The 11,894-nt window shown below is 46.3% G+C and overlaps 1 protein-coding gene across 2 annotated transcripts in view; it reads right to left on the bottom strand.

Moving 5' to 3' along the window:
• Window positions 1-11,807, bottom strand: part of arid4a (AT rich interactive domain 4A (RBP1-like)) — a 49,381-nt gene extending 37,574 nt beyond the window's left edge. The window contains exons 1-3 of one of the 2 annotated variants that reach the window (XM_041812680.1): window positions 10,812-11,807; window positions 9,813-9,863; window positions 3,188-3,298 (exon numbers count right to left, since the gene is read on the bottom strand). In XM_041812680.1, the coding sequence (XP_041668614.1) occupies window positions 3,188-3,298; window positions 9,813-9,863; window positions 10,812-11,231 (582 nt within the window). In that variant the 5' untranslated portion in view covers window positions 11,232-11,807. Of the gene's footprint in view, window positions 1-3,187; window positions 3,299-9,812; window positions 9,864-9,950; window positions 10,373-10,811 lie in introns of those variants that run through there. The other variant, XM_041812682.1, reaches the window with a different exon arrangement.
• Window positions 11,808-11,894: the final 87 nt, after the last annotated feature.

The following is an 11,894-nucleotide window of genomic DNA, read 5'->3' on the forward strand; positions in this document are numbered from 1 at the left end:
GTTAGGGCTACAGACAGAAGAATGTGAGGGCTACAGACAGAAGAATGTGAGGGCTACAGACAGAAGAATGTTAGGGTTAGACAAAAGAATGTTAGGGCTACAGACAGAAGAATGTGAGGGCTACAGACAGAAGAATGTGAGGGCTACAGACAGAAGAATGTTAGGGTTAGACAAAAGAATGTTAGGGCTACAGACAGAAGAATGTTAGGGTTAGACAAAAGAATGTTAGGGCTACAGACAGAAGAATGTGAGGGCTACAGACAGAAGAATGTTAGGGTTAGACAGAAGAATGTGAGGGTTACAGACAGAAGAATGTTAGGGTTACAGACAGAAGAATGTTAGGGTTAGACAAAAGAATGTTAGGGCTACAGACAGAAGAATGTTAGGGTTAGACAAAAGAATGTTAGGGCTACAGACAGAAGAATGTGAGGGCTACAGACAGAAGAATGTGAGGGCTACAGACAGAAGAATGTTAGGGTTAGACAAAAGAATGTTAGGGCTACAGACAGAAGAATGTGAGGGCTACAGACAGAAGAATGTGAGGGCTACAGACAGAAGAATGTTAGGGTTAGACAAAAGAATGTTAGGGCTACAGACAGAAGAATGTTAGGGTTAGACAAAAGAATGTTAGGGCTACAGACAGAAGAATGTTAGGGTTAGACAAAAGAATGTTAGGGCTACAGACAGAAGAATGTTAGGGTTACAGACAGAAGAATGTTAGGGCTACAGACAGAAGAATGTTAGGGTTAGACAAAAGAATGTTAGGGCTACAGACAGAAGAATGTTAGGGTTAGACAAAAGAATGTTAGGGCTACAGACAGAAGAATGTGAGGGCTACAGACAGAAGAATGTTAGGGTTAGACAGAAGAATATTAGGGCTACAGACAGAAGAATGTGAGGGCTACAGACAGAAGAATGTGAGGGCTACAGACAGAAGAATGTTAGGGTTAGACAAAAGAATGTTAGGGCTACAGACAGAAGAATGTGAGGGCTACAGACAGAAGAATGTGAGGGCTACAGACAGAAGAATGTTAGGGTTAGACAAAAGAATGTTAGGGCTACAGACAGAAGAATGTGAGGGCTACAGACAGAAGAATGTTAGGGTTAGACAGAAGAATGTGAGGGTTACAGACAGAAGAATGTTAGGGTTACAGACAGAAGAATGTTAGGGTTAGACAAAAGAATGTTAGGGCTACAGACAGAAGAATGTTAGGGTTAGACAAAAGAATGTTAGGGCTACAGACAGAAGAATGTGAGGGCTACAGACAGAAGAATGTTAGGGTTAGACAGAAGAATGTGAGGGTTACAGACAGAAGAATGTTAGGGTTACAGACAGAAGAATGTTAGGGTTAGACAAAAGAATGTTAGGGCTACAGACAGAAGAATGTTAGGGTTACAGACAGAAGAATGTTAGGGTTACAGACAAAAGAATGTGAGGGCTACAGACAGAAGAATGTTAGGGTTAGACAAAAGAATGTTAGGGCTAGAGACAGAAGAATGTTAGGGCTACAGACAGAAGAATGTTAGGGCTACAGACAGAAGAATGTTAGGGTTACAGACAGAAGAATGTTAGGGCTACAGACAGAAGAATGTTAGGGTTACAGACAGAAGAATGTTAGGGCTACAGACAGAAGAATGTTAGGGTTAGACAAAAGAATGTTAGGGTTACAGACAGAAGAATGTTAGGGTTAGACAAAAGAATGTTAGGGTTACAGACAGAAGAATGTTAGGGTTAGACAAAAGAATGTGAGGGCTACAGACAGAAGAATGTTAGGGTTACAGACAAAAGAATGTTAGGGTAACAGACAGAAGAATGTTAGGGTTAGACAGAAGAATGTAAGGTCTACAGACACAAGAATCTTAGGGCTACAGACACAAGAATCTTAGGGCTACAGACAGAAGAATGTTAGGGTTAGACAGAAGAATGTTAGGTCTACAGACAGAAGAATGTAAGGGTTACAGACAGAAGAATGTCAGGGTTAGACAGAAGAATGTTAGGGTTACAGACAGAAGAATGTTAGAGTTACAGACAGAAGAATGTTAGGGTTACAGACAGATGAATGTTAGGGTGGACGGAAGAATGTTAGGGCTACAGACAGAAGAATGTTAGGGTTACAGACAGAAGAATGTTAGAGTTACAGACAGAAGAATGTTAGGGTTACAGACAGATGAATGTTAGGGTAGACAGAAGAATGTTAGGGTGGACGGAAGAATGTTAGGGCTACAGACAGAAGAATGTTAGGGTTACAGACAGAAGAATGTTAGGGTTACAGACAGAAGAATGTTAGGGTTAGACAGAAGAATGTGAGGGCTACAGACAGAAGAATGTTAGGGTTAGACAGAAGAATGTTAGGTCTACAGACAGAAGAATGTTAGGGCTACAGACAGAAGAATGTTAGGGTTAGACAGAAGAATGTTAGGTCTACAGACAGAAGAATGTTAGGGTTACAGACAGAAGAATGTTAGGGTTAGACAGAAGAATGTTAGGGTTACAGACCAAAGAATGTTAGGGTTACAGACAGATGAATGTTAGGGTAGACAGAAGAATGTTAGGGTTAGACAGAAGAATGTTAGGGCTACAGACAGAAGAATGTTAGGGTTACAGACAAAAGAATGTTAGGGTAACAGACAGAAGAATGTTAGGGTTAGACAGAAGAATGTAAGGTCTACAGACACAAGAATCTTAGGGCTACAGACAGAAGAATGTTAGGGTTAGACAGAAGAATGTTAGGTCTACAGACACAAGAATGTTAGGCCAACAGACAGAAGAATGTTAGGCCAACAGACAGAAGAATGTTAGGGCTACAGACAGAAGAAACTTAATATTATTGTTGTTAGTGTTGATTCAGAAGAACAGAGGCTGATCTCTGTTGAAAGGAGGGACAGGCTAAATGCACACTTCAAACTGAGTAGTGCAGGAAATCTCCCAGCATGCTTTGTGAATCATCTGAAAATTTACATCAAAAATATAACACATTATGTTGTTTCACTGCACTGTGGTCCTGTGAATTTCAAACATGAATATAAAAAAGCAATGAGCAAGAATAGCCGGTATCATCGTTTCCATTAATGCTGAGGTGTGTCTGTGCGCACGCTCAGATTTGTCTGTGAGCACGCTCAGATGTGTCTGTGAGCACGCTCAGATTTGTCTGTGAGCACGCTCAGATGTTACGGAGGCGTGTCTTACCTTCACCTTCACCATGCGCTTCACAGTCTTGATCTTGGCCTCGCAGAAGGCTCCTCTGTACTTGGCGCTGACATCCGTCCCCACTGTCAGGTAGGCAGGCTCGTCTGCTGCCTGAAACACACAAACAGGTACCTCAGCACACAATCCCAGCATGCACTGCAGCAGGGAGCAGAGGAGTAGCAGCTCCAGGTTGATGAACCTGATGTGGTTTAACCTTAAACTCTCATTCAGACGCCTTCACTGACCCTGAGTGTGACGTCATGGCTGATGTAGACAGCTAGAACAATTACCCATGATCCTTCACTGCCAGGTGCCTGGATGTTTGAGGTTTGAATATTTAATTCTGCAGAGATCTGTTCTGTTGTGACAAAAGTCTCACGTCTCCTGACAGCTGAGAGATGTGGTCCAAAGATCTGATGCGAAGCAGCGACATCTCACTCTGGTTTATTTCAGTCTAACCACCGTCACATTTAAAACACAGGAGGGAGTTAAAGACAGGAAACGAGAGACCACTTCAGCAGGGGGACGCCACGTTCACTCTTTAGAATATTAGGATGGCAGTCAGGGGTCAGTGAGACAGGGTAGCTATTTAGGGTTTAATTCCTGAACACTGAGACCAAATCTAACCTGGGTCAAATATCCTGTTGATGTTAGCATACCTGGCCGGGAAAGCTGATTCTGACCCTTGACCCCTGTCTCTACAGTCCTTTATAAGTGACTCTAGTCTACGCTGAGAGGAGAACAGGAACAGGAGACGTGCTGAGCTGGTTCGCCGTAGGAAACTAAGACAGAAATGGTGCTGAGGCTCACCCAGGTCACTCATGATGAGTGTGGTGTGTTGAGATTATCAGAGCACACCACACACAGTACGATCAAAACTGTTCAATGGCTGATTTTTGTCTCCGTGTGTGTGGTCTCTAACAGATAAAAAATCTCTTAAGATTTAGAAAATCCTGATGTGTGTACCCCACTGTCAGATGACTGGAGACCACACACCTGCTGACCTGCCTACGACCTACGTGATCATGTGACTTCAGAAAACCAAACACGGATGTCTGTCGATACCGTCTTGCTGTCCCTCAACAGGCTGTCCTGGCGTGACTTACAGGTGAAGCAAAAATCATAAAACAAGGGAAAGACTCAGGATGAAATCCTGGCTGGAGTTAAGGTACAGCTGTGTTTATGGTTGTGAGCGGTGAAAGTACGTATGATCCGTCTGTGACGCTACCCAGTCTGCTCGCTCTCATTGGTTGTTGTGGGTACTCTGTCAGCTGCACTACGACCTAGACTCATAAACATCAAACATGTTTGATGTTTATGATTCAGGGTCTGGGAGGCTCCGACAGTCTGGAGCAGTGAATGAATGGTGCTGACACCACACACATGCAGACGACTCAGACTAATAATGGCGACCCAGTCGGAATACTCCCCCACGATCGTTGGGGGTTAAATCGTGGCTGAATTCGGGCTTAAAATCTTGTAGTGTGTGGCTGGCCGAACTCGCCTTCAACCTTCGATAATACAGGGATTTTTCAGTGAGGGTTTTTTTTTCGAACTCCATTTGTCCTCTTTTCTGCAGCGTCTCCGCCTCTCTGCCAGAGCTATTTCCAACCACGGCCAGCTCGCCATCATCTGCTCTGTTGTTGTCAAATAAACTTCTTAAACTATACCGCCTCGTCTCTGCTCCTGAGTTCTAGTCATGTTCATCACAACTGTTTCTGTAATATTAGAACTCTAGCTCTAAAACACCTCTTTAGTTGTCAGGCAGATGAGTGTTACCCAGCTCTACACAAGTGTTACCCAGCTCTACACGAGTGTTACCCAGCTCTACACGAGTGTTACCCAGCTCTACACGAGTGTTACCCAGCTCTACACGAGTGTTACCCAGCCTCACACAGTGTTACCCAGCTCTACACGAGTGTTACCCAGCCCCCACACCAGTGTTACCCAGCTCTACACCCAGTGTTACCCAGCTCTACACGAGTGTTACCCAGCTCTACACGAGTGTTACCCAGCTCTACACGAGTGTTACCCAGCTCACGCAGTGTTACCCAGCTCCACAGTGTTACCCAGCTCTACACGAGTGTTACCCAGCTCTACACGAGTGTTACCCAGCTCTACACGAGTGTTACCCAGCTCTACACGAGTGTTACCCAGCTCTACACGAGTGTTACCCAGCTCTACACGAGTGTTACCCAGTTCTACACGAGTGTTACCCAGTTCTACACGAGTGATAACCAGTTCTACACGAGTGTTACCCAGTTCTACACGAGTGATAACCAGTTCTACACGAGTGTTACCCAGCTCTACACGAGTGTTACCCAGTTCTACACGAGTGATACCCGATAAATATCAGTATGGGCTAAAATAAACCTGGAAGTATCAGAAGAAAACAACAAAGAGCATCCCTGGATTAGTTCTAACTCCTTAACTGTTCATCTCTAAGACAACTAACCAAGACTCTGACCCAGACTAACTCTAACCCAGACCAACTCTAACCCAGACCAACTCTAACCCAGACTAACTCTGACCCAGACCAACTAAACCAGACTAACTCTGACACAGACTAACTCTAACCCAGACCAACTCTAACCCAGACCAACTCTGACCCAGACCAACTCTGACCCAGACCAACTCTGACCCAGACCAACTAAACCAGACTAACTCTGACACAGACCGACTCTAACCCAGACCAACTCTAACCCAGACTAACTCTGACCCAGACCAACTAAACCAGACTAACTCTGACACAGACTAACTCTAACCCAGACCAACTCTAACCCAGACCAACTCTGACCCAGACCAACTAACCCAGACTAACTCTAACCCAGACTAACTGACCCAGACTATCTCAGACCCAGACTAACAGACCAACTAACCCAGACTAACTCTGACCCAGACTAACTGACCCAGACTAACTGACCCAGACAAATTCTGATCCAGACTAACTAACCTAGACCAAGACTAACTATCCCAGGCCAACTAACCAAGACAACTAACCCAAACTAACTGACCCAGACCAACTATCCCAGACTAACTAACCCAGACTTACTCTGACCCAGTCTAACTCTGACCCAGACTAACTCTAACACAGACCAACTCTAACCCAGCCTAACTCTGACTCTGACCAACTAACCCAGACTAACTCTAACCCAGACCAACTCTGACCAAGACTAACTAACCAATACCAACTGGCCCAGACTAACTGACCCAGACCAACTCTATCCCAGACCAACTCACCAGGACCAAATAACCAAGACAATCTAATCCAAACTATCTCAAACCCAGACTGACTCTGACCAAGACTAACTAACCCAGACTTACTCTGATCCAGACCAACTAACCCAGACTAACTCTAACCCAGACTAACTAACCAAGATCAACTAACCCAGATTAACTCCGACCAAGACTAACTAACCCAGACTAACTCTGACCCAGACCAACTAACTCAGACCAACTTACCCAGACTAACTATAACCCAGGCCAACTCACCCAGACTAACTCTGACCCAGACCAACCAACCCAGACTAACTCAAACCCAAACTAACTGACCCAGACTAACTAACCCACACCATCTCTGACCCAGACTAATCCCGACAGACTCTTACCCAGACCAACTCTGACCCAGACAAACACCGACCCTGACTAACTAACCCAGACTAACTCTGACCCAGGCTAACTCTAACCCAGGCAAACTAGCCCAGACTTACTCTGACCCTGACTAACTAACCCAGACAAACTAGCCCAGACTTACACTGACCCAGACTAACTAACCCAGACCCTTAACCCAGACCAACTCTGGCCCAGACTACCTAACCAAGACTTACTCTAACACAGACATCTCTGACCCAGACTATCTCAGACCCAGACTAACAAACCCAGACCAACTCTAACCCAGACCAACTAACCCAGAGTTACTAACCCAGACTAACTCTGACCCAAAATAACTCTGACCCAGACTACCTAACAGAGCCTAACTTACCTAACTTAGTCCAACCCAGACAAACTTACCCAGACTAACTCTGACCCAGACTAATTAACCCAGACTTACTTTGACCCAGACCAACTAACCCAGACTAACTCTGACCCAGACTAACTGACCCAGTATAACTGACCCAGACAAATTCTGATCCAGACTAACTAACCTAGACCAACAAACCAAGACTAACTATCCCAGGCCAACTAACCAAGACAACTAACCCAAACTAACTGACCCAGACCAACTATCCCAGACTAACTAACCCAGACTAACTAACCCAGACTTACTAACCCAGGCGTACTAACCCAGACGAACTCTGACCCAGACTAACTAACCCAGACTAACCCTGACCCAGACCAACTGTTGACTAACCAAAATAGATCTGTGATGACTAAAACTAGAATGAGACTAAAATGCATTTCATTTAAAGACTATTACAAAAATAGCTGCCAAAATTAACACTGCAGGAACCGGAGGATTGCTACAGTCTCTTCTGAAGTCACATGAGATTCTGTGAGATCTCGTGAGAGTGGGTCCACACTGTGAGGTTTTTGGTGGTCTGCTGGTTTAGCTGAGGAGTCTAGTAGTGGTCTCAGAGGACTATGAGATGAATCGTGGGCTGAAGCTGTCCTCACGTCTGAGTTAAGTGGTTTCAGATCTAGTGAGGGGCCGGACTAGCTGGAACTCTGCAGTACTCAGTGGTGGGCTCAATCCTGATGCTACCCTTGGTATGAAGACCTAGTCCAGTTTGACATGTTCCTGTCCAGGGTTTGGGTGTCCTGGTTCTTGCTGAATGGAGGGGTAGGGTGAAGGTCTGGGGCTACATGGGTCTTTAAACAGAGGTTTACTGGGGGACTGGAAACCAGTCTTTTAAATCTCTGACATCATCACTGCTGATGAGGAAGGTCTTAAGATTAAATATTTATTTTAGTCTTTTAACGGTCACAGTATTAGTTGAACACTTTAGTCCGGTCTTAGTCCATGAACGTCGTTCTATCTTAGTCCTTACCTTCAGACAGAACTTTAGTGGTCTCTGTCTGAACCTGGAGCTAGATCAGACTAGCGTGTTCCACCTTGGTGGACCTGATCCCTGCTTTCTACAGCAGATATGAAGAGGACAGATGTACCCCCAGTGGAGAAATATCACAGATTTTAAATGCCTGACAAAAACCAACTACACTTTAGTCTGGTCAGAAAACTAAAGAGACTTTTCACCAGAGTTTTATCACCACAGATCTATTTTTAGCTCATCTTAGTCTTCCTTGTGGAGAGAAAGGTAGCCGACAGAAAGAGTCTGTGAAAGAACGTCAGGAAGATCTGGAGGCTACTCTCTAATGTCATCATGTAAAGATGTTTCAGTGTGCTGTGGTTCTTTCTAGAACAACCCTTTAAGTCCTCCCTGGTAGTAGAAATGTCTCCTGGTCTGATCAGTGTCTAGGTTTATATTCTAGGACCAGTCCTGGTGTTCTTATGCTGCAGAGGAGACTCTGGTTCCTGCCTCTGATTGGTCACTGAGATGTTTTGTCCATGCATCTTCTGAATGCCTTTAGTCTTTATACACAGTTAACCTCTGAGGTTCAGAGCTGATCTGAAGTCTGTCAGTCATCGTTAGATCCTGGAGGATGGAGCTGGTTGGCCTTCATGGTCAGATCCTCATTTATACACTAAACCTGCCTCCATCATGTCCTTTTATCCATGCTACAGCTCCAGTCTTCACTCTGACACTCAGCTACATGACTTAATTTTGCTATCTGTGCCCAAAGTCCACCCTGAGATGGGGGACAGGAGTCTAGGACAGGAGACTGTGTCTGGGTGAGCTGCTTTGTTTAAAAAGGAGAGTACAGATGTTGAAGGAAGATTCATCAGGTCAGAGATGGTCTGACTGATGACTTCCTGCTCTGTGACTCAGGATCGGTCCGTCCATGTTTGTAGTGGTTTTATGTCTGCAGCTCTGTTCTGCCTGTCACGGCCAGGATACACTAGTAAACCAGTCTCAATCTCAGCGAGGTTCTCCTGGTGAAATACATGTAGATGAAAATACTGATGGTGTATCAGGAACCAGAGGGGTGGTCATATGTCATAGATTTCACCACTAGAGCTTGAACCTATCTATCATCTAGATCTGTGAATCTGGTCTGGTTCTGCTCCAGGTTTCTGCCTGTTAAAGGTCGATCTTCCTCTCCGCTGTAACTCCTCTAGACGTGGTTTAGCGCTGAGGTCATGGTGGGTAGATGGACGCGTTCTACGCTGTGACAGAACGCAGAGAACGCCCTCGCTCTTCTGTCTTTGTAACGACAAACGTTGTCCACCAGAGCTATACGAATCAAGATTTAGATATAGATCCACAGCTGTCCTGGAAATAATGCAGCAATGACGGGCAGATAAACTGGACATGGACAGGTCTCTATACCGGTGAAATCCCAGTCCAGGACCATCAGAGACCAGTTTAATCTGCTGTTATTATTTACTGGAGCTATAGAATAAAGATAAAGTTATAGATCCACACCTGTCCTGTTAATGCAGCTGAAATAAGAGGTGGATAAACTGGACCCAGATGAGTCTCTATACTGGTGAATTCCCAGTCCAGGACCATCAGAGACCAGTTTAACCTGCTGTTTAGTGTCTGTGAGCAGGTCAGAGACTCACCTTCATCTCTTCGGTTATTTGAGGGAGTCCAGCTCGGAAGGATCCGGGTCTCTGAAACACAGGGACAGGTGAGAGTGAGTTCTGAGAGGAGGACATGGTGTCAAACTGTCCTCAGCTCTTAGGTAATGCTAAGCTAACCAGCTAGCCGTTGACTTGTGTTAGCTCAGGCATTCTTTCTGCCCCCCTCCTCCCTCCTCCTGCCCGGATCAGACCAAATATGTGGCACCAACAGCTAACTCCAACTCTTCTAGCAGCTTCCTCTGCTCCTGGACACAGACGGGCCGTTTCCCCGGGCTGTGGGGCGGACCTGTGCCGGTGTGAGGGTGTCTCTGAGCGGCTGTAGCTCGGTGAGAGGAGCGCTCCTTCCCGCTCCGCTCCTCTGAGTCACTCCGCCATCACAGCTCGCCATGTCAGCTCTGCTAGCTCTGCTAACTTTACCCCCCACCCCCAAACCCGCCTCACACAGCCCAGCAGCTGTGGGGGGAGAACCATAAACACACAACCGAGTCCGGACACGGACAAAGTCCGAGCAGAGGCAGTTTACAGCGGGGAGAGCCGGGAGCAGAGGGGGCTAAATGTAGCTAGATTGCTAACAAGCGTCTGCGGAGCTAGTTAGGATCATATGGCGATTTAAAGCGATCCTAGCAGCACTCAGGCTCCGACACCACGGCAGCTTCCGCCTCAATGTTCGGCTAAGTTTACCCCAGACCTACCGGGACTGCGTGACATTCGACGGAACTACTCTGGCCCTTTATTTATTTATTTCACCAGCGTCGATTCTTCCACAAAGACTCCGAGCTTCACATTTCTCCACCGCATAAACAGCTCAGTCCGCTGCCATTCAATCCTCCGCTGCTCCGGACAACAGCGGCTCACCGCGGACCTCCCAGCCCCAAAGAGACACCCGACCCTCGGCTCTGAACCCTCGACCCACCGTCGGTTACACCCGGTCAAAGTTCTAGCCCGGTTCGGGCACGTTTATCGGGGTTTTATACTCACATTCACGGACGTCGCTGCTTCCCCTCTCGGTCGACTGCAAAGCGATACACGAACAACAAGCTGTTGAGCCCCGAGCTCTGTTTCCCGGCCTCTGATTGGCTGCGGTGACAGCGGTGGTCGAAATTCGGAATTTCCATTGGCTGAGTGATTCCTCGATTGTGATTGGACATACCTCTCCTGGCTCTGCTGTTGGGCGATACGAACACGGCGCCACAAGGGAAATGACGCCATCTGCTGGATAATCGTCCAATCAGAGCTAAGTTTGAAGAAAAGCCCGCCAACTGGTATTCTTATTGGCCTCGCGCTGTTTGTTCCCAGCAGTGGTGCGATCCTATTGGTTGAGCGGGCTTCCTTGTGTGGAGTGACGCTGCAGGAAGCCCTGCCCGGGTACGTGCTGGGGAGCTGTAAACCAAACTCCATTCAAAACTCGCCATCTTTTTCCTCTTTGTTTATCGATATTACTACGAACTCCATCACAGCCATCGTCTCCAAACACAGCCGTTAGTCGGAGGTTTCCCTTGAATTTTCATTTGTTAAAGATCTGAACATTTTACCGGTTTATTACCGAGTTTTAGAGGAAATGTTAGTGGGTAGAAATCACCGGAAAGAGAGGTCAAACACTGAAGAAAAGTTTAATTTGTGCTCTTAAACACTCTCATTCCTCTGTGACATGTATGCCGATATTAAATGTACCTATCCTGCCATCGTTATCCGTTCTTATTGTTGTACTTTCGTGTTTTTTACTCGACTTTAACCGCTCTAAAGATTCGGTCAGTCTTATTTCAGAGCCATTTTGGCGCCACCGTCTCCGTACGTGAGACAACGTCACGTATCTGAGATCGTGTTCAAGCTTCACAACAAAACGCTCCTCTGAAGTTTTAACGACACGAACCCGCGGTGGTGGAGCAGACCCGGCCCCCGAGGACGGAGGTGAGCCGGTAAATACCGGGTTAACGGAGAATCACCGGGACTAACGTCAGGTTAGGATTAAGACGCTCTTGGTGTTTGTGGCGCCGTTTGTAAAGAGACGGGAGGGCGGGAACATCAGAGCTCTTACGTAACAGGAAGAGAGTGACGGCAGAG

The sequence above is a fragment of the Cheilinus undulatus genome, linkage group 18, assembly GCF_018320785.1.
Source record: "Cheilinus undulatus linkage group 18, ASM1832078v1, whole genome shotgun sequence".
In the NCBI taxonomy this organism is placed as follows: domain Eukaryota; kingdom Metazoa; phylum Chordata; class Actinopteri; order Labriformes; family Labridae; genus Cheilinus; species Cheilinus undulatus.